The sequence below is a fragment of the Ambystoma mexicanum genome, chromosome 2p (genome assembly GCF_040938575.1).
Source record: "Ambystoma mexicanum isolate Mex_15411 chromosome 2p, UKY_AmexF1_1, whole genome shotgun sequence".
Lineage (NCBI taxonomy): Eukaryota > Metazoa > Chordata > Amphibia > Caudata > Ambystomatidae > Ambystoma > Ambystoma mexicanum.
The window spans coordinates 122,808,328-122,830,029 of NC_090923.1; the positions used below are offsets into that span (position 1 = coordinate 122,808,328).

The 21,702-nt window shown below is 48.2% G+C and overlaps 1 protein-coding gene across 5 annotated transcripts in view; it reads left to right on the plus strand.

The window, feature by feature from the left end:
- Positions 1 to 21,270, plus strand: part of TPRA1 (transmembrane protein adipocyte associated 1) — a 510,038-nt gene extending 488,768 nt beyond the window's left edge. For 3 of the 5 annotated variants that reach the window (XM_069643376.1, XM_069643375.1, XM_069643377.1), the window contains exon 12: positions 16,049 to 21,270. In XM_069643376.1, the coding sequence (XP_069499477.1) occupies positions 16,049 to 16,283 (235 nt within the window). In that variant the 3' untranslated portion in view covers positions 16,284 to 21,270. The remainder of the gene's footprint in view (positions 1 to 16,048) is intronic. The other 2 variants (XR_011301886.1, XR_011301887.1) reach the window with 2 other exon arrangements.
- The last annotated feature ends 432 nt before the right edge of the window (positions 21,271 to 21,702 follow it).

The window sequence follows — 21,702 nt, forward strand, 5'->3', positions numbered from 1 at the left end:
GAGGGTACTCCTCCCACGGGGGCCCAACATAAGTCTAAGCACTGCCAGTCCACTGTCACTGGGAGCGCTGTTGCGACAGGCTCCTCGCGGGCCTCGGCGAGTACAGCGTCCCCGACGGCTTCAACCACGAGCCAACGCTCAGGAGCTTCAAAGAAGAGGAAGTCGGACCATCTGAGCAAGCTCATGGAGAAGATCCAGACGTGCCCTCTGGAGAAGGGCAAGGAGGAGTGGGCTTCAGACCCGCCCCCTAAGGTGAAGGCTGCAAGCTCGACCAAGGCCGTGAAGGCCCAGGTACATCTGACGAAAGCCCAATCGTCCATCGAAGGAATGGTGGCTTCCCTCGCAAAGTCCGCTGTGGTGAATCCGCAGGGCACGGCCCCAAAGGCAAGAGTATCCCTGCCTGCCAGGAGGGAGGCACCGGAGAAGATGATGCCTATCATTTCACCAAAACAGTCTCTCTTGGTCGCAGAGAAGGGGGGGGCACGGTAGCCCTCCAGGGCACGGATATCTTGTCAGAGGAGGAACTACCCAACCTCCAGACCTTAAAATGGCGTTTGTGTTCTCTTCTGTGACTCCAACCCAAGTAGAGCCCTTTGTTCCACTTTTTGGCGGGCTTCTCCACAGAAGCCTCCAAAAGTGGTGCCACTCTGTCTAGGTACCACAGGGGTTGTGGGAGGGGGTTTAGGCACCATGGACTGTGTTACCTTGGTAACTCAAGTCGCACTCTTGTGTGATTGGCCCAAGTGGTGAGCCGGCCAGCTCACCACTTAGCATGTTTGAGTGACAGCTAGGCTGAGTGAATGGGGGTTTTCTGCATAAAAGCAGGGCTTTGGGGACTGGAACTTCAGAAGTCGCCACAGGACCTGTGAATCCGACGAGGGAGAAGCTGAGCCAACCTACCACGACGCCGCCACCGGTGGAGCCCTGCAGAACTGACTCGCCACTTCCCGACGACAGAGAAGATCTCCCGGCTGGAGAGGCTTCTTCCCCTGACTGGTGGGCACAACCAGTTTACCTTTCTTTCTTCGCACCCCAGCCTGGTTTGTGGTCGAACTACCCGTGCCAAGCACCTCGGCAGCCGGATAGCCATTCACCACTGAACCGCGAATCACCGGACCGCTCCTTGTACCTGAGAAACTCTGCGGCTGGTTTCTTCCCTGGCAGTGCAACGGACTCCTGTCTTCCTCCACGACGAGATTCTCTCTTCCCCCGGACGAAGCACCGACTTGCACCCGCTGCCAGGAACAACTGCCCCCGCTGTAGCGTTCTCACCACTTTAAGGTACCGTGTCCGCCAGGACTCCCTTTCTAAAGATTGCTACAAGGTAATAATAACTCCTTAACCTTCTGGACTGGGCTGGCCGCCTTGACCCTCTAACTGGTCCCTTTCTTTGGTCCAACCCCTTTTTGAACCTTTACAAGACTTTTGTGCACGGCAACCGTGTGACCATGGACACATTTCGTTTGGATCCTCTGAAAGTGGATCCGGCCTCTTGAACTCTAACTTCACGGTTTTACTTTGCCTTCCTCTCTTGTCATGTTCTGATAAAAGTGTTGGGATCTGTTTCAACTTGTTCGCTGCTCTTCTCTCCCTTTTTTAAAACGAACTATTAGAGTGCCATCTACATTAAGCGCTCACCCCTGTCTGAAAATAAGTGGGGCTTTACTTAAGACTTGTCTAGTATTCTTTTAAGGGAGTGTATATCTTTTAGTGACCGTGTTTTTGAATTGCTTACTATTAGTGCCTGTGTGTTTTTCTAGATGTGGTTTTAAATAAATAATTATATCTCTTTTACACCAAGCCCTGGTCAGTGTTTACTTGTTCTACTGTGTTCTCTTGACCTATTTTGAATACTCTGTATACTGCCTAACTCTTCTTGAGAGAAGTCTGACTGCTCAGCCACAGCTACCAAGTGAATCTATGTGGTACAGACTGCTACCAAGTGGGTTCACTGCCAAACACCTGTAGTCATTAATCTTTTGCGGTGGTCCCAGAGGGAACTGCACAGGTTTCTGCTTAACAGCGGGCTTCTAAGTCCTGTGAGGGCGCCATGGCGACAGGGGCCCAACAGAAGGCCAAGCACAGCGAGTCCGCGTGCACCGGGAGCGCCGAAAGTTCAGGCTCTTCGGCTGCCAAGCAGGGCGCTACTTCCCCGGCATGTTCGACCACGAGCCAGCGCTCTGGTTCGGGGAAGAGGAAGTCCGAGAACCCGGGTAGGCCGCAGGAGCGGACCCAGTCGATCTTGAAGGGGGAGCGAGGCGCTGACCATCCCCTCAAGGAGAAGGCCCTGGACGCATTTTTAAGACTCTCCATAGTGTCTTTTTAAAGTTATCATGTCTAACAACCTATTGGCAATAAGTGCCTGTTGTTGCTGGGTTGCCCTAGGGGCTCCCCCTTTAACTTTCTTGTGCTAACCTTGAGTGAACTACAGTTCCCAAGGGTAGAAAGGATCTTTGGATCCCTTTTACATTTACTTCAGTGAAACCAGCACACCCCACCTTATGTGGAGTGCTGGGGAGATACAATGTATCCCCTTTCACATTTAAACTGTAACAATTCTGTTACAGTGACAAGCTTACCTTTAATGGCTGGTGGCAGTGATACCTTTTACTAATTTGGTGCATCTTTACCGCGTGCTGTAATCACAGCTGCAGTAAAGGCACCTAAGGGTGCTCATTTTTACCAAAATGGCCCCTGTCTTCTTTTTCTGCCATTTTAGTGTTTCTTGTCGTTTCTTGTTCCTTCCCCTGACATCCAGGGCGGGAAAATCCTTTGTTTGAGTTTTGTCTTTGGCGGGAGTCCCCTGGACACCCCGCCCAGGCTCCAGTCAGTCTGTAAGCACAGGAAGTGGGGGACGGGTCCCAAACTTCCCCCTCCTTTGTCTTAGGTCTTTCTTCAACTGGGCCAAATCCCAGTGGGGGGTTGGCTGTCCTGATTGGACAGCCAAACGCCCCTTTCTTGTAAAATGCGAGGAGAGAATGCAGAGGTTGTGTTGCAGCTCCTGAGAAATACTGGAAACCTGGAAGCTGAAGTCATGTCGACCACTGGAACCGAAAACCGAAGAGGATGACGAAGGAAAAGCGGTGGGAATGATTTCCAGCGGCCGGGGAGCCTGCTTTGTAACCGGAGCCTGCTGCAGCCCTTCCTTCCGATCGACCTGGGGTCTCCGAAAACGACGACCCGAACCCGGAGCCTGGTGAGACCCACTAGACTCAAGACGACCTGCATTTTGAGCCATCCCACGGGTTGCTGCGACCTTGCGTTCTTGCAATACCCCAATACCCTGGGACCTCCTGCCACTGTGCGGTGCACGGTCTTCCGAATTCCGAATCTCGCTGAAACTTCGTGGGCATCTTGGTCTATCTCCAGAGACACGAATCGAGTCCAAAAAGTCCCCTCACAAGAGTGCTGGACCTTTTAAACGACGAGAATTCAACCGCGATTTTCTGTCTTCTTCTGTGCTCCTTGAAAAGGCGCCAAACCCGCAGAACCGCATTCAGCCGCGAGAGAAATCTTGCCTAGAGCCTTCTTCATCGATCCCTGCTGCAAAGTCCCTTCTGAGGTCTTGTGTTCAGTCTCCAGGACAAGGAATTCAGTGACCGGGTATTTGGCTGCAGTCCCTGAAGTTCTCCTGCTGCAATCTCTTCTTCATTGCTGAGGTACTGTGTTGGCTTGGGTATATACTTACCTTAAGCCTGTTGGGATTTCTGTGTAGTCCTGGGGTGTTTTCTGTGATTGGGAGGTCCCTCGTCCAGTACACCCAGTCCCACTGCTAGAATCCTGCTGGGGTGTCTTCTGTGAAGCGCCTGGACCCTCTTCTAACCCTAGAAATAAAGTACTCACTTGTTTGCCCAGTTTTCCTAAGGAAACTCTGGCTTTTGCTACTAAAGAACTTATTCTAACACTGCCTGTTGGTCACTAGTCCTAGTGACCCCCCTTCTGCCACTGGGAACACTCATGCTCTAAGGGAAAAGACTTTGAAGGGATTGGGACTTCTGCCTAGAAAAGAAATCAAGTGTTTTTACTTACTTGTAAAGAGTTGGTTGGTAACTGTAATTCTAAGAGTGAACAGTTACAAAAGTTCTTACTGATCTTGAATGTGTGATGCACTATTCTTGGTTAACATCTTTCCTTCCTTAGCCACTGTTTTGCCAGTTTAAAAGAAAGTAGATGTGGAGGTATTTTACTCTCCTGTTATTAGGTTGTGCCTCTTTACAAAAGTAATGTGTTGGTTTCACCAGATTATTCCTGAAGGGTAATTGTATGAGTGTCCTCCAACTGTTGGTATCACCAGGTTAGTCCTGTTAGGATAACTGTATGAGTGTCCCCCAACTGGGTCTTGCTTCCCCTGACTTGCTGCTAGCCTGTCTTTAATAAGTCTACATTAGGTTGTTGCCTACCTAGAATTATCTATTCAGTAAAGTGTGACATTGGGTTTTACTTTCCCCTTCATTGTGAAGTTAAAGTGGGTTTTACTTACCTTGTGTTAGCTGTGTGCCATCCAAAACAAGTTACAAGAGTTATTGCTTACCTCAATCTGGGGTTCCCTGATTTCCAAAGCATCTGTAATGATATATTACATCCATTAGGTTTTGCTCACCTGGTATAACTGTGTGTTATGACAAAAGTAGTTATAGGTTTTTACTGCACCTAGAATAAGTGTTTCACTATTCACCAAAAGTATATTGTCCAGTTGACTGTTTATGTGATTTGTTCCAAGAGTCACTGTACAACTGGAATGGCCTACTGTCCTTGTATTACCACAAGTAATCTAAAAAGTAACCATTGGTCTTTTACTCCCAAAGAATAGGCTTGGCCTATACTAAATGTGTATAACAAGGTTTTGACTTCCCTAGAACTACTGTTAGGTGTTCCAAATAAGGTCTATACTTGGGTCTGTGTACTTTCAAGTATAGTGTTGTGTTTTATGTTGTGATTTCATATAATGTTTCAGTATTTACTTAACCCCTAGATTTATCTGGGCCTACTTGTATTTAAATAAATCCTTTATTTTTATAATACATAGTGTTTCAGTGTTTCTTTGGATCATTTGTATTACAATTTTCACTTGTACTGTATCTACTGCCCTCTCTCCCTCCTAAGATAAGCCTGGCTGCTCTGCCTACGCTACCATGTACTCAGGTGGTACGGTCTTATACTAAGAGTGGAGTCTCGTACTGCCTCAGTTGAACGGTTTTACTAGGCCCTTAACTGGACTTCAGAAAAACTGACCTAACACAGCCATTGCCCGAGCCCCAGGATAGCTCGGCGGCCATTTTGTTGGCAATCCAATCGTTATGCACCGAGATAAGGATGAGGTTACCACGGACCCCGACGGAGGATCCAGAACCAGGCCCGTCGGGAAGCCCTCCGAACAAGCGGAGGAGAGTCCAACCCGCTCCGCCCTTTGAGCCGGCGAGACCGGTGGACCCCTCATCCCCCTCGTCGGACCCTGGAGAGGATACGGCGACGGATACAGCAACTGGGACGGATGATGACAGCGGCAATGACACAGCGGACATCCCGTCGTCAATTCCACCCCCCCTTCCCCGCGGGCATCTCCAGCCGACGAAATTGGGTCTTTCCACGCCATGATAACCAGGGCATCCGAGCTCTTCCAGCTCTGCCCTGAAGAACAGAAAAAGGAGGGGTTTCTGTACCAACGACGAGAGGCCAAGAGGAAGACCGTCCTCGCAGTGCCTTTACTCGACGACATCTGGGACGAGGGGCTTGCTGTCCTCAAGAACCCTTCCACGACACCAGCCAAGAGGGACAGGTACGAGAAGAAGTACCGAGTTCTCGATGCCGCCCCCTTGTGCCTCAGGGCCCAGTCCACGCCGGACTCTGTCATCTCGGCAGCGGCTAAGAAGAAGGCAGCGGTGCGGCGGCTTCATCTTCCACTTCCCCGCCGGACAGCGAGGGCAAGAAGTTGGATTCTATGGGACGACGAGTCATCTCGACGGCGGCGACGACGATTAAGGCTGCCAATGCCTTAGCGATCGTGGCCCGCTACGACAGGGAGCTCTGGTTCAAGATAGCCCCCCTGCTAGATTTCCTGCTGACCTGATGACAAAAGGGCGGAGGCCCTAGAAATTCTGCAGGAAGTCGAGGTGGCGTCGGATCACGCCATAACGGTGGCAACGGACATTGCCGATACCGGATTTCGCCAACTGGGCAACGGAGTTTGCCTCCGACGACGAGGATGGCTCAAGGCGACATACTTTCGCCAGGATGTCCAGACCAGAGTGTTGGACATGCCGTTCGACGGCAACAACCTTTTTGGTAAGGCGGTGGACGAGTCTCTACAGTCCATCAAGACCAACTTGGAGACGGCCCGGGCCTTAGGGGTGCTTCAACAGCGACGGCCCTTTCGGAGCTCCGGAGGCAGACAGGGTGCCTCCAAAAGTTCCAGCGGTGGCTCCTCCGCTTACCGCCAGGCGGCCCGCTCCTCTTCCCAGGAGGCCTACAGAGGTCGCGGCAAGCAGGGGGAATCCTTGCCGTCGTCGCCAAGGAGGCCAAGGCAGCAAGGCCGCCTCCAAGCAAGACTGACCCGGCCGTGTTGTCGGGCCCCCACTGAAGCACCCCGGTGGGAGGCTGGCTGACAAAGTTCATCAGCGTGTGGGAGTCCATCTCCACCGACCGTTGGGTGTTGGACACCCTGGCCAACGGGCACTCACTGGAATTCCAAAAGAAGTGCCCTCGCATTCCTCCCGTGGCCAGGAAGGAAAATCATGTCCCTCAACTGCTGTTGGAGGTAAGGGCGATGCTCAAGAAAGGTGCCATCGAGCTCGTCCCCAGAAGGCTCCGGGGCTCCGGAGTGTACTCAAGGTACTTCCTCGTCAGGAAGAAGACAGGCGGTTGGCGCCCCATCCTGGACCTGCGTCGCTTAAACAAGTACATCAAGGCGCAGAAATTCAGGATGGTCACCCTCCAGCACGTGCTGGGACAGCTGGAGGAAGGCGACTTCCTGTAGTCTTTGGACCTGGAGGATGCTTACTTCCACATCCCTATTATAAAAAGGCACAGGAAGTTCCTCAGGTTCGTGGTTCAGGGACGCCACTACCAATTCAGAGCCCTACCTTTCGGATTAAAGTCGACACCCAGGGTTTTCACCAAGTGCCTGGCTCCAGTGGCGGCGCGGCTGCGCCTGCAGGGGATCCACGTTTACCCCTACCTGGACAACTGGCTAATCCGGGCAAGGACAAGGGAACTCGCTGTCGAACACACGGCGAGGACCGTCCGGTTGCTCACGGAGCTGAGGTTTGTTTAACTACCCCAAATCCCACCTAGTTCCATCGCAGATAGCACTGTTTCTGGGAGCGAAGCTCGATACAGTGGGGCAATTGGCCTCCCCTTCAGAGGAGAGGATCAAGACCATCCTGGGCAAGGTGCGGCGCCTGCTAGCCACGGACGTGGCCAGGGTGAGGTCCATCAAGTCCCTCCTCGGGATGATGTCCTCATGCATCTATCTTGTACCCCTCTGCAGACTTCGGATGCGTCCGCTACAGGAGTTCCTCGACGCCCGCTGGTTTCAGGCGAGGGGCTGTTTCGAGGACGGGATCCCTCTCGACGAGGAGTTCCGTCGGGCGATCTTATGGTGTGGCATCCGTGCTCACCTCACGACAGGCACGGAATTTCATATCCCAGCGTTTCAGGAGACGGTGGCGACGGACGCCTCTCTGGAGGGTCGGGGGGCCCACACCGGAAGCCTCCACGAAAGAGGCCTCTGGCTCCCGGAGGAGAGGTCTCTCCACATCAACATTCTGGAGCTCCGAGCAGTGTTCTGGGCTCTCAAGTCGTTCCTTCCGTCCCTCAAGGGCAAGGTGGTGAGGATCTTCACCGACAACACCACCATGATGTTCTACATACGGAAGCAAGGGGGCACCAGATCCCCAGCCCTATCCAAGGAGGCCCAGGATCTGTGGCATTGGACCGTCGCCCAGGGGATGTTTCTGGTTTCCTTCCACCTGGCAGGAATAAAAAACACCATTGCTGACTCGCTCAGCAGGGAACTGTGCTCGTGCCACGAGTGGGAATTGCGCCAGGATCAAGTGTATCGACTCTTCCAACGATGGGGCAAACCCCAAATCGACCTGTTTGCGATGGCGACAAACTCAAGTGCCAGAGGTTCGCCAGCAGGTTCCCACAGCCGAGGAGCATGGGCGATGCTTTCTCGTTCCCTTGGGACGGCCTGTTTCTGTACGCGTTCCCTCCATTGCCGTTGCTGCTCCGCCTCATCAACCAGCTCAAGAAGTCCAGGTGCAGGATGATCCTTGTCGCACCGGCGTGGCCGAGGCAGATCTGGTTCCCGGACCTTCTGGACTTGTCAACGTCCCCGCCAGTCAGGCTGCCGGCGGACGAGGATCTTCTCTCCAGAGAAGGAGGCGCCATTCTCCATCACGACCCACAGTCGCTGAACTTGCAGGCCTGGCTCCTGCAGCACTAGAGTTTGGAGGGTACGATATTCCGGCTGATTGCAGAGAGGTTCTTGCAAAGGCCAGGGCGTCCTCAACTCTCAAGTGTTACGGTCATAAATGGAAGAGGTTCTCTATCTGGTGCCGTGCACAGAAGATTAACCTTCTGCGATTACGGCCCCTCAAGTGCTGCCGTACCTACTGTCGCTGGCCAAAGCTGGACTGGCTCACGCCTCCATAAAATACATCTGGCTGCCATCTCCCGACATACCAGGGCTACGGGACGGGCGTCCTTGTGGTCTCATCGCCTGGTGAAGGAATTTATGAAGGGACTATTCCGATCATTCCCGCCGGTGAAGGCTCCTGCCCCGGCGTGGGAAGCTTAATGTTGTGCTGACCAGGCTCATGGGAGCCCTATTCGAGCCTATGCTTTCGGTGCCTTTGAAGTTCCTGTCATGAAAGACAGCTTTCCTCGTGGCCATCACCTCTGCACGAGTGGGAGAGATTCAGGCCCTATCTTGCAAGCCTCCATACTTGACTTTTCATGACACAAGGGTGGTACTGAGGACGCACCCCTCCTTCATGCCCAAGGTGCCGTCGGACTTCCACCTCAACAAGCCCTTGGTGTTACCAGTTTTCTTCCCGTCGCCTTCGACGCCCGAGAGGACTTTGCACTCGCTGGATGTAGCTAGAGCGCTGAAGTTCTACGTGGACCGCACAAAGAGTTTTCGGAAGACATCACAACTGTTTGTGAACTTTGGGTCTGTGAATCATGGGAAGGCTCTGTCGAAGACTTCCATTTACAGATGGCTCTCCGGCTGCATCATACATTGTCACCGGTTGGCAAACCGACCGCTGCCCGGCCGTCCGAGAGCCCATTCGACCAGAGCGATCGCTGCTACCACGGCGTTCCTGTCTGATGTGCCCCTGCTGGACATCTGCAGGGCTGCTACGTGGAGGTCGACGCACACCTTCACAAGATTCTACTGTGTCGATCGGAACTCCAGGGAGGAGTCCAGGGTCGGCCAAGCAGTGCTGCGCAACCTGTTCGCTTAAGGTGAGCCTGGTGAGGAGGAAAGAGATGCTTAATGTTGAGTTGTTGTATTGCTTAATGTTGAGCCTGTTGCCACCTCCCGTGGTTGTGCATGTGTATACTGCTATGTATTCTTTTATTCATGAGCATGTGAATCCATGCCAAACCCCATGCTGGAGAAGGAACAAGTTACTTACCTGTAACTGTTGTTCTCCAGCATGGGTCAGGCATGGATTCACATGCGAACCCTCCCACCTACCCCTCTCCGGCTCTTCACTTGGTCATACTGCCACTTGGCGTGCTACCAAATCTGAGGATGGCTGCCAGAGGCGAGGCTTAGGGAGAGGGCAGTCATTGGATGGGGGCCGTATGACCCAGAGATCAGTGATTGGTTACTACTAAGAAAGACAGATCAGAAACGAAACTGATACTGATTTTTTCTTTACCGAGGATTCCCAGCCTGACGAGGGGGAATATTCACGAGCATGTGAATCCATGCCAGACCCCATGCTGGAGAACAGCAGTTACAGGTAAGTAACTTGTTCCGTCTTCACGGACAACACCACCACCATGTTCTACATCGGGAAGCAGGTGGGCACCAGGTCCCCGGTGCTCTCCAAAGAAGGGCAGGAACTGTGGCACTGGGCCGTCGCCCAGAGGATGTTCCTCATCCTGTTTCACCTGGCAGAAGTGAAGAACACCTTCGCTGACTCCCTCAGCAGAGAGCTGCGCTCTTGCCACGACTGGGAGCTTCGGCAGGACCAAGTGGATCACCTGTTCAGCATATGGGGCAATCCCCAGATCGATCTATTTGCTACTGGGACGAACACCAAGTGCCGGAGATTCGCCAGCAGGTTTCCCCAGCTGGGGAGCATGGGGGACGCATTCTCATTCCCCTGGGACGGCCTGTTTCTGTATGCGTGCCCTCTGTTGCCGTTGCTTCTTCGACTAGTCAATCAACTCAGACGGACCCGGTGCAGGATGATCCTCGTTGCACCGGCATGGCCAAGACAGATATGGTACCGGGACCTTCTCGACATGTCAGCGGCACCTCCAGTCAAACTTACGGTGGTCGCAGATCTTCTCCCCAGGGAAGGAGGCGCAATTCTGCACCACGACCCTGCATCGTTGAACCGGCAAGCCTGGCTCCTGCAGCGTTAGAATTTGGGAGCTACGATCTCCCAGAGGACTGCAAGGAAGTGCTTGCCAAGGCCAGAGCATTGTCTACTCTTAAATGCTACAGACATAAATGGAAAAGGTTCGCGGTTTTGGTGCCGTGCTGTCGTTGGCCAAGGCTGGACTGGCCCATGCTTTCATCAAAGTTAATCTGGCAGCTATCTCCCGCTACACCAGATCTCTTGGACGATCATCCCTGTGGTTGCAACGATTGGTCAAGGAGTTTGTCAAAGGACTATTTCGCTCGTTCCCACCGGTGAAGGCTCCAGCCCGGCGTGGAAGCTCAATGTGGTGCTTACTAGGCTCATGGGTCCTCGGTTTGAGCTTATGCATTCGGCGCCTCTGAACTTTTTGTCGTGGAAAACAGCCTTTCTTGAGGCCATCACTTCCGCACGATGAGTGGGAGAGATCCAGGCCCTCTCTTGTAAACCACCTTATTTGACATTCCACGAGACGAGGGTGGTGCTGCGGATTCACCCCTCCTTCATGCCCAAGGTGCCATCAGACTTTCATCTAAACGAGCCCTTGGTGTTACCTGTATTCTTCCAGATGCCTTTGTCGCCGGCTGAGAGGACTTTGCACTCGCTGGATGTGGCTAGAGCACTGAACTTCTATGTGGACCGCACAAAGAGTTTCCGGTAGACGTCCCAACTTTTTGTGAACTTTGGCCCTGTGAACCATGGAAAGGCCCTCTACAAGGCTTCCATTTTCAGGTGGCTCTCCGACTGCATCACCCATTGTCACCGGTTGGCAAACCGACCGCTGCCTGGCCGTCCGAGAGCCCATTCGACCAGAGCGATCGCTGCAACTACAGCGTTCCTGTCTAGCGTACCCCTGCTTCACATCTGCAGGGCTGCTACGTGGAGGTCGACGCACACCTTCATGAAGTTCTACTGCGTCGACACGGATTCCAGGGAGGAGTCCAGAGTCGGCCAGGCAGTGCTGCGCAACCTCTTCGCTTGAAGGTGAGAGGTGCTTAATGTTGAGATGCTGAGATGCTTAATGGTGATCCTTGCCCCCTCCTGTGGTTGTGCATGTGTGTACTGCTTTGTATTCTTTATTCATGAGCATGTGAATCCATGCAGGCTTACCTGTAACTGTTCTCCAGCATGGGTCTGGCATGGATTCACATGCAAACCCTCCTGCCTACCCCTGTGCGACTCTTCTCTGCCACGTGCTACCAAATTTGAAGATGGCTGCCAGAGGATGGGCTTAGGTAGAGGGCAGTCATTGGCTGTGGGCAGTATGACCCATAGACCAGTGATTGGTTGTTAGGAGAAGGACAGATCAAAAATGAAACTGAAACAGATTTTTTCTTTACCAAGGTTTCCCAGCCTGATGATGGGGAATATTCATGAGCATGTGAATCCATGCCAGACCCATGCTAGAGAACAACAGTTACAGGTAAGTAACGTGTTCCTTCTTGATGCTTACATTTCCAAATCTATTCAGAAGCCAGTAAGATAGCTCACTGGGTTAAAATCCCACAGCTGAGATCTGTGTATATGAGCTTCTGGTGGAAAGTTCCAATCACTGCAAGACCATCTCAGCATTTCATCCTTCTGAGAGTGTTAAATGGGCACCAATTTCGATGGAGTAATATTTGTTTATAAAAGTATGCCTTCGTGAAAAGGCTATATGAATAATGGATTATTCCACAGAGCTTTCTGTAGAGGGTGGCCAACTCAGTTGTTGAGAATTAATGTCCTTTTATTCTCTTAAATCACAAGAATTGGTAGCAGGATCACCACAGGTGTGAGGCCTTTATTGACTCTTATGGCCCCACTATCTATAAGGGTACTGTGCCCATCTCAGGACATGACCAACACAAATCCAGTAGCACCTTGTGTCTAGGAAGGCATAGACCGGATGGAGCTCTACTGTCTTTATCTGTAGTTCTTTCTATATTATGTGAGATTGGAAATGTCAGGGCAAAGAGCGGAGTACCCCTACATCCCACCCCCGTTTCTCTTTTTTTAGGGCCGGTGCCAGAGAATATTAAAAATGTGTGCGCATGCTCGGCTGCTGCTAATGGCCACCTTTGCACGTGCTCTGTGCCCCCAACCGTCGGGCGGAAGATTGCCGGATGACTGGCTCCAACGAGAGGGTCCAAAACATTTTGTTACAATTCCCTCAATATATAGACGGCTGTCAGATAACCATACGGAAAGCCATGCAGCTGATAAGAATGATAGCTTCCTGCATGTTTCTGGTACCACATGCCTGTCTGCGCATGCATCCAATGCGAGAGTGGCTCTCGAGCCAATGGTGTCAGACAAGCGGTCAGTGGGACGATCTAGTGGTTGTCTCGAAAGCCTGTGTGCTATCACTTGCAGTGGTGGTCAAGGGAAACCCTTGTGAAAGGGAAATTCACCACCCCCGCAGTAGAGGCTTCTCTCACCACAGATGCATCCCTTTCAGGGTGTGGAACACACCTTCTCCAACAGACAGCGCACGGCACATGGACACAATCCGTGGCAAACAAACATATAAACCTGTTGGAACTTCTAGCAGTGTTCAAAGTCCTAAACGTCTTCTGACAGCTGCATGCGAAAACCGTTCTAGTCCTGCCAGACAGCACCACGGCCATATTTTACATTAACAAGTGGGGAGGGAGACACAGGGCTCACCAAACTGGTACAAACCATGTGGAAGTGGGCACTCAAACACAGCATGTTACTCCTGTCACATCACGTTCCAGGGGAACACAATCTTCTTGCAGACATGCTCAGCAGAAACATTCAACTACCTGTAGAACACGAGTGGTGTTTACACGCAAACATTTTGCAGAAAGTCTTTTCAAAATGTGGGCATCTCGACATCAACCTCTTTGCAACACTGGAGAACGCACAACGCCCAGACTACACCTCTGGGTATCCCCAAAAAATGTCCAAGAGGAACAGTTTCTGGATTTGCTTACGCTTTGCCGCCAACTCCTCTCCTCAACAGGATAATTCATAAGATGCACCAAGAACAAGTTACACTGATCCTAATATCACCAATGTGGGCTCGTCAGCCATGGTTCCCGCATCTCATGAAAATGTCACTTTGCCCTCCACTGCCTTGCCCCTACAACATGCTATCCCAAGATCAAGGGACAATACTCCACCAAAGCCCTCAAACTCTCAATTTAGCAGCTTGGCTCCTGAGGTCATAGGGTTTGTGCATCTTTAGCTGGCTCAAAGATGTATGGACATGTTTAAGGGGGCATGTAAACCAAATACCAAACATTGTTTCAATAAATGAAAATGCTTTGTCATTTGGTGTGGTACTCACACCATCAACCTAATTGACTGCTCTCTCACACACATAGTTCTTTACTTAACTAACCTCTTAGACTTTGGACTAGTTTGTATCTCACTAAATGTCCTCCTTGCTGCCTTTTCTGTTTACACCACCCCTCAAAGCAAGGTTTCCTGGCGGAAAGTCCCTGTAATCAAGGCTTTTATGGAAGGGGTAAAAAGACTTCACCCCACCCCCCTATTTCTAATCCAACTCCCAGATGGGAATTCTGTCCTTAATAAACTTATGGGCCCTCCTTTTGAGCTAATGCACAAGTCTAGCCTTAGGGTTCTCACCTATAAGACTGCTTTTCTGGTAGCTATTACTTTCATTATGTCGGTAAGTGAACCGCAAGTTCTCTGTTCATGACCCATTTGTTACCATTCATAAGGTCAAAGTGGGTTTTACGCACACATCCATGCATTGCACCTAAATTCATCTCTAAATTTCATGTAAATCAATCCCAAGAACTTCCAGCTTTCCTTCAAAATCCAACTAATTCAGCTGTAAGAAGACTCCATACACTAGATGTTAGGGGAATAGTGATGTACTACCTCAATAAAATAAAGCCACTTTGGAAGACTGATCAATTTGTTGTCTCCATTGCCATTGGTAGAGAAAGGGATCCTGTCTCTAAGTCTGCAATCTAAAAATGGATTGTTAAATGTATCCAGATGTGTTACTGTCTTTCAAAGAGTTTCACATGTTTACGCCTAGAGCACATTCTACTCGAGGCACAGGAGCTGCTATAGTTTCCATTGCAAATGTTCCTCTGGATGCTGTTTTGCAAAGCGGCTACCTGGAGTTCTATTCACACCTTTACACAACTTTAAAGCTTAGGTACACATTGTAAGACTGATTCTCAGGGGGGGCAGGCAGCGTTGAGACCTCTTTTTGCCGCGGGTCCTTCCAACATCCCACCACCATCTCTTGGTACTGCTCGCTAGTCTATGCACAGCATGTATGCGATTCTAAGCAGATTCTCAAGCATCAGAAGACATACATTACTTTTAAAACAAGATGCAATACTCTGCGATTACCACTAGATGCCGGACCATATGCACAGCATGTGAATTTAAGCAGATAAACGCACCAGAAATACATTTTCGGAAATATAGTATACATTTGTCACTCTACAAAAAGCCAATAGGCCAAGCAAAGTAACTGGTCATTCAGGTGAGGCTTTGACAGCCAGGCTGAGAGACATTTGCAAAGATGCAGCCTAGAAGTCCTGAGGAGTATTTGGGAACTACTCCTTGTACAAGGATGCAAAAACGGACAATCAAGTGGAGCTAAGCATCCCTGGAAATCTTTTTAAGTGAAGGCAGCAACTGGGCCCACCCCACAGGTAGGTACAGCCTACTCTCCACTTTTTAAATATGAATGTGAATCTATATGAGAATCAGTGCTGGAGAAACTAGTCACCTGCCTTTTGAATCTAGTTACCCTGAAATTGGTGTATTTTATTGATTCACATGTGACCCTCTTTACATCATATTCAGCATGCTCTTAATGTGTATATATTGGGGTTGGAAAACAGGCCACAACGAATTTGGCAGAAGACCTTGATGGAGGGCTATAGCTTAATGATTTGCATATAAATTAATTTATTTTTTATATCGTGCTTAATACTGATCAAAAGTGCGGGACCAGGATTCGAACTTGTGTTGCTCTGCGTCGTCTTGGTTCCAAGACGAACATGTTGCCCTGAGCTATCCTCGTAGCCCATATACAAGTTCAAATGTATTTATTACTGTTGACTCCTACTCATACGTCTGACAGTATTCAGATACACATATGAATGCTGGAAAGAAACCAACGCTGGAGAACGATGTTTAATAAAGTAACTTTATTTTTCTTGCAGCAGTGTTGTTATTGAGGGCAGAGCTTGCTCACGGGTGGAGCAGTTCTTGCTTCCAAATTCTACTTGTGCTTTGTAAGAAATACTCAATTTCTGTTACTGGATTTCCGTTATCTCAGAGGCCTGGATTTCTAGTGAAACAGTCACATTGATGCAAAACATGTACATTTTGGGTCATTTTCCACACTTCAACAGGGCTCCTTTGAGCCAAACATGTCATGGTGGGCAACACTGAATGAATCCTTATTTGGAATTCCAAGTAACTTCATTTTCTTCTTTCAGGTCTGAGCCGAAGATCCTTTTCTCATACAAGTCCCAAGTTGATGAGCCAGAGGACGCAGACCTGCACCTTCCTCATGCCTACGCAGTGGCCAAGAAGGAGGGGCACGATGGCGGTTTCTATTCCAACACTCAGATTGACACTGCTGCCTATCTGGACGACGTTGCTTCCATGCCCTATCATGTGGGGAGCGTCAACAGCGTTGACAGTGAAACATGGAAGCCCATTAACTCTTGAGGCATTGAGCTGTGCATTGTACACCCACACGTCCTCTCCTTTTCTGACCTTTCCAAATTTCAAGTGAGGAATGAACATTCGGGGTTGGGGGGTCCTTGTTTTTCCCTCCCCATTTTATTTCAAATTCATAATTGCCCCACAAAAAAAGAACATTCCCATTTGTCAAAAAGACCTTTATTTGTCACAAGAGGGTGGAGAGTACATTACAAAGAGAAATCTCAGAATTCTGCAGGTGAGCCGCATAGGGGTAAAAGAAGAACAGAGGATGACCGTCCCACCCCCTTCAAGAAAACAGTACTTCAGAAGATGTGGCATGTATTTACAGTCTGCTAGAAACATTGTGCATTATTGAACCTAAAGGCCAGACTGGCCCACAGAGTAAACTGTGCACGCTTTGCTGTGGTTTGGTCAAGCATACATTGGATTATTCATTGACGTTGTAAGTGAGTGAGTGCACATGCGAGATTATGGGTGCGGTAGAGGGATGAGGGGCGATCCATTATTTATGGTCATCGAATGTTCATGGACCTATTTTACTTTCGTAAATGCTCCGATGCTGCCTCTTTTAAAGGGGCGCTTGCAATTGCTCAAACCGCAACCTTTCAAATGCCTCTACGTTTTCTTTCCAAAAGAATTGCATTCACGAATTGAAATATCAGTGTGGACTGGACTGGACTGGTCTGGCGTACAGGGCCGGAATTGTATTCAGCAAATCGTTCTAAACAAAATGATTAGCCTAAGACCTTTAAAATGTGTTTGCCTCCGCTGCTGTAGTTTATTTTTCTCATGAAACAAAACCAGCACTCTAGTTAGGAAAATAAGGTTGTTTGCTAGCACATGGCCAAGGGTATATTTTTTTAAATTTTCTAACATGAACATTGTAATCTGAAGAGTTTAGTGTTTCCTTTGCCCAACGTGTCGGTAACCGTCTTTCTGAAAAAGGACAGCCTCAATCAGAGATTTTCATGCAAGATTTTAAGGGTGGACGGTTTTTCTCAAACCGCATCACATTTTTTGTTAATCAAAATGAATATAAGGCCACTGTTAATGAATACATATTAGCATATGGTCATGCAAAGGGTAGGCACATTTGCCAACCAGTGAGCAATACAGTATAAACAGCTAGTGCAAGCAAGTCCAAAAGGCAGTGGGTCTCCTGTTGACGCCACTGTGTGTTTTCAAGTGTAGTGAATGCCTAATGTGAGTGAACAAGTTTAAAACCTGACTGAACCTTTCATCGAGGTAGGCCCGTATTCAGCAGGGGGTCTCCAGTCGAATGTGGCACTCTGTTCCCACTATGGTTTTGCAACTGTGTTTTCACTGGCAATAGGTTTGTCATCCCCTATATGTTATAGCCTGTGTACTGGTTCATCAACTCTAAAAGCAACCGGCAGCAGGTGCACAAACACCCGCAGGATAGATTTCAAGTGCGCTACTGCAGACTATTCTTTAGTTTCTTTTATTCTAATTGTTACTTGCCTTCATGAACGACTGGACATCCGTATTAGTTTGTGAACTGCCTTACATGGACTGGTTTGATCTCGGAGGCCTGCTCTAGTCTTCCGGTCTGGATCACCTGTTCTTTCTCTTCAGCATTTAAAGAGCCAGCTGTTACTTTCCGTGGCGGCACGAGGTCTTTGGCAACTCCTGACTTCAGGCAGATTGCATCAAACGTGCGCAATCATGTTATGTAACATAAAACCAGCGTTTAGCACTCTAGCTATCGAGGGGAAAATTGGATGTTGGACAGATGCCCATGTGGACAGTGTATCTTTTAATATCGATTAAGGCTGGGACATAATAATCAGGATATGCCTTCATGAGGGGAGGGTCCATTCTGAGTGAGAATTCCCAGACCTGCATTCATTTTCACTGGACTTCCTAATCCATTTGGCCCATGGCGATGGCTCACGGGGTGAAGGATAATTTCAGCACTACACCGCAACTTGTTCTACTTGGAGAATCATATCAGTCTTAAATTAGTGTTGTTCCCTGACATGCTGGAAACCGCTCCGCGGATGTAGGATTGATCTTTGACATTATCGTGTAAATAACTATGAATGTGCTGCTGTTTATTAATGTGTCTGAAATGGCTACAGCTGTCTTAGCAATTAGGGGATCTTCTCTTTACCTGAGAGGCTCCGATATCGTGTTTCAAGGTGCACAAAAACTCAATACCTAAATTCATGTAGTGTTTATATAGGCATGGCTTACGCGGAATACTGATTGGGCGAGGGGCTCAGGGGAGGGCAGCGACAGTGAAATTCTGAAATGTATGCACTGTGCATGTAGCGTTGGCTTTAGTTACTAGCATGTGCAATACTCAGTCTTTGGGGTTCAGTTAGTAGCTGGCATATACAAAGAACATTTTGTACAATGGCTTAAGTGATTGCATGTTTAGTATGCAGTGGCAATTGCATTGCTTTTTCGTACTAAATGAGGCTAATATTATAATTGATGAATCCGTTTTAGAAATTGCACTTTGCACCAGGACCGGAGATATCGGAGCTAGAGTGTGCAGATCCTTAACTCTGCTGTCTGTCCCATTTCTTAGTAACCACCCTTTGTGGTACGCTTCCACGCTACTTATTAGTGCATTTGAACTCTGTTGACAAGTATAGTCTGCAAATCTTTCTTTTTTGGAAGCACCTAGATCAAACAGAGCAGAAATGTTCTCAACATGAGTCCATATGAGTACTTGCCCCCTTGACTCTTTCATGCTTTCCTTCTTGTAATTGGTGAGGAAACTAGGCATGTTTGATAGGAAACTGGGCACAATTGCTGGCTGATTAGAAACTGCAAAGACACTCGCAGAAACTCTGAATAGTGTGTCACTCCTGCCTCTTGTTAATACAGCTTGCTCTATTGTTATCTGCACCTCAACCCAAACCAGTCAATGCATAGTTACTATGCAGACCTAGAATTGCATATTCATCTTTTTAAGACCAAGCTTGGCCTATGTCCCCTTTACAGTTCCATTAGTTGTCATTTACTGGTGTTAAAAATATTCGGGTGACACCTTTTTGTGTTGGCAACATGCAGGCGAAACATGTTGCACTTCTTTCAGTATTTTTCGGCTGACTTGCCTAGATCTCAACCTTTTTATACAAAGCATTTTTATTTCACCGTCACTAGAACTCCATTTACTAATATCTGCAGACAAGTATTGGTTGTCCTATTTACGCCACACGTCCTTGGTCGTCCGCCAAAGAGCTGCGGACAGGGTTTTTTCTATATTTCTAGGTTTGGAGGGTATTCTACCCATTCTTTGTAATATGCTGACCCTACCCTTTGATGAAATGAGTAGCACTGGGCCTGTAAAGGCAGGATGCTCTTAAGAATTCCAGTCGTCCAAGCCCTTCAGAGGGGATTAAAATGATGAACATTTATGCAATCACCTTTTTGATAAAGGGAGTGTTCTCATATATTGTATAGAGGAGGGCAATTTGTTTTAAATTGAAAATACACTGGAGACCTACATTATGCATCATAAAGAAATACTGCTACTTTAAAACAAAATAATAGTACTAGGTAATAGTGTACTAGGTAGGGTGCCCCAGGAACATACTCAGCTATACTTTTCACTTTGTGTTTTTTAATAAATGGCTTTGGACGGGATCTTGTAACTTTCTTTTCCCACCTAAAAAGATGAATGTTAAACAAAGACCTTTACAATGCATTGCGTTAGGGTAGGTTGTTCTTCTCTTCATCTGGACTGGTCAGTATTGAGACATGAATATGCAAACATTGATATCTTACATTGTGACGTGTTAAAGATTCAGCTCTGTGCTCATCTACTTTAATGTTGAATTTCTTTTAGGTACTGGGAGAAAGCTGTGGCCCAGCCTCCTTTGCCACTGCTGTGGAGCTGTCTAATGTCTTGCACTTGCTGTCCGGTTAGCCATCGATGGTGCAAACCCGATGCACAAATCAAAATGTGATCGTCATAATTACAAAAGACTGTCCTCATATCCGGTTGTCGGCGGATCTGTAGGTAAAGCGAAGGGGTGCTAGCAATGAGGCCATCTGGCCTTTGTCTGCTCTTTCCTGGTCAAGGATCTTACTGCGGTGCTATTTCAAATGAACATCTATTCTCACACACAGCACGTGCTTAGGCTCCCCAGACTGTCTTTAGTGGGTTCCCCACCTACAAAGCTTGCAATGCTAGAACTATAATGCATCAGTAAGGAATCCCTATTTTAGGTGTAACCTCCAATAGACCAGCTAAAAATCATAAAATGTAAAGAGTAACATATATTTTTTATGTTTATATATGAATAAAGTATGATTTCAAGAGAATTAAATATTGTGTGCATATGAACAACGTTGAATGAAAAAGTACAATACAGAGATGATGTGTATAATATTTATGTTTCTATGTTTGCTGGTGTTTTATTGCAGGCCCGAAAACTTGCCAAAGCAGGAAAGAAAACTCCTATTACAAATCATCATGCATGTTTGTGTAACGAGGCAAACGTTTGTTAAATGTGCTCCTTAGATGTGCCTGAATGTGGCCACAACTATGAACGTCTTAGGTTGGATGCCAACATAGCATTAAATACAATATCTGCAATTTTAGTTTGTGTTTAAACAACATTTTTATTTCCTTGATCTATTTGTATGCAAGACAATCCAAAAAAAGTAGAAACGCAGATTATTCCATAACAGCAGTTGGTTTAGTCTCGCAATCAGTTCTCCATTTAGTGAAGTGGTCGCATAAAAATGACACGTTTAAGTAGCTCTATGCTGGATATTGGGCTGCAATTACCTTACTGGCTGCAGATGTATTCTTCTCCCATGTATAATGCAGAAACGTATATGCGTCTATCTGTATTGTGCTTTATTTTAAGTAATCATTTTTTTAAATATATGAAGAGTTTTATTTTATTGTAAACATTCCTGGAGACTGTATGCAATCATCAGTGTGGGCTGTCTCTATGCTTCTTCCTATTTTTCAGTAAAGTCTTTGATTTGAAACTGAACCAAATAGAGAGTGGTGTAAAAATCCTTCCTGTGTTCGAGACCCCAGTCGTCTTGGTGCATGTGAATGAAGTTTTTATATGTAACATTTTCTGGCTATCTGGACCTTGGTGAACCAGAAACAGGTGTACAGTACAGTGTGCCGACTAAAAAGATATGATGAAATGTATTGGGAATTAAATGAAAAAATATGAAATGTTAGTTTCAGTATGAAGATATATAATTCCTATTTAAATGGGATAATTCAATTTGTCACAGTGGGCCTCATTAGAAGTTTGCCGGTCCGGAAACAACGGTACCGGTAAGCTTGCCGATACTGTTGTTTCAGGACCGGCAAACTAAGAGTTCTGCGAGCGGGTCCCTTTCAGCCCGTCGGGTCTGACCTGGCGGGCGGAATGGCACCCTCGCACAGAACTCGACTAATGCACCGGTACCATTC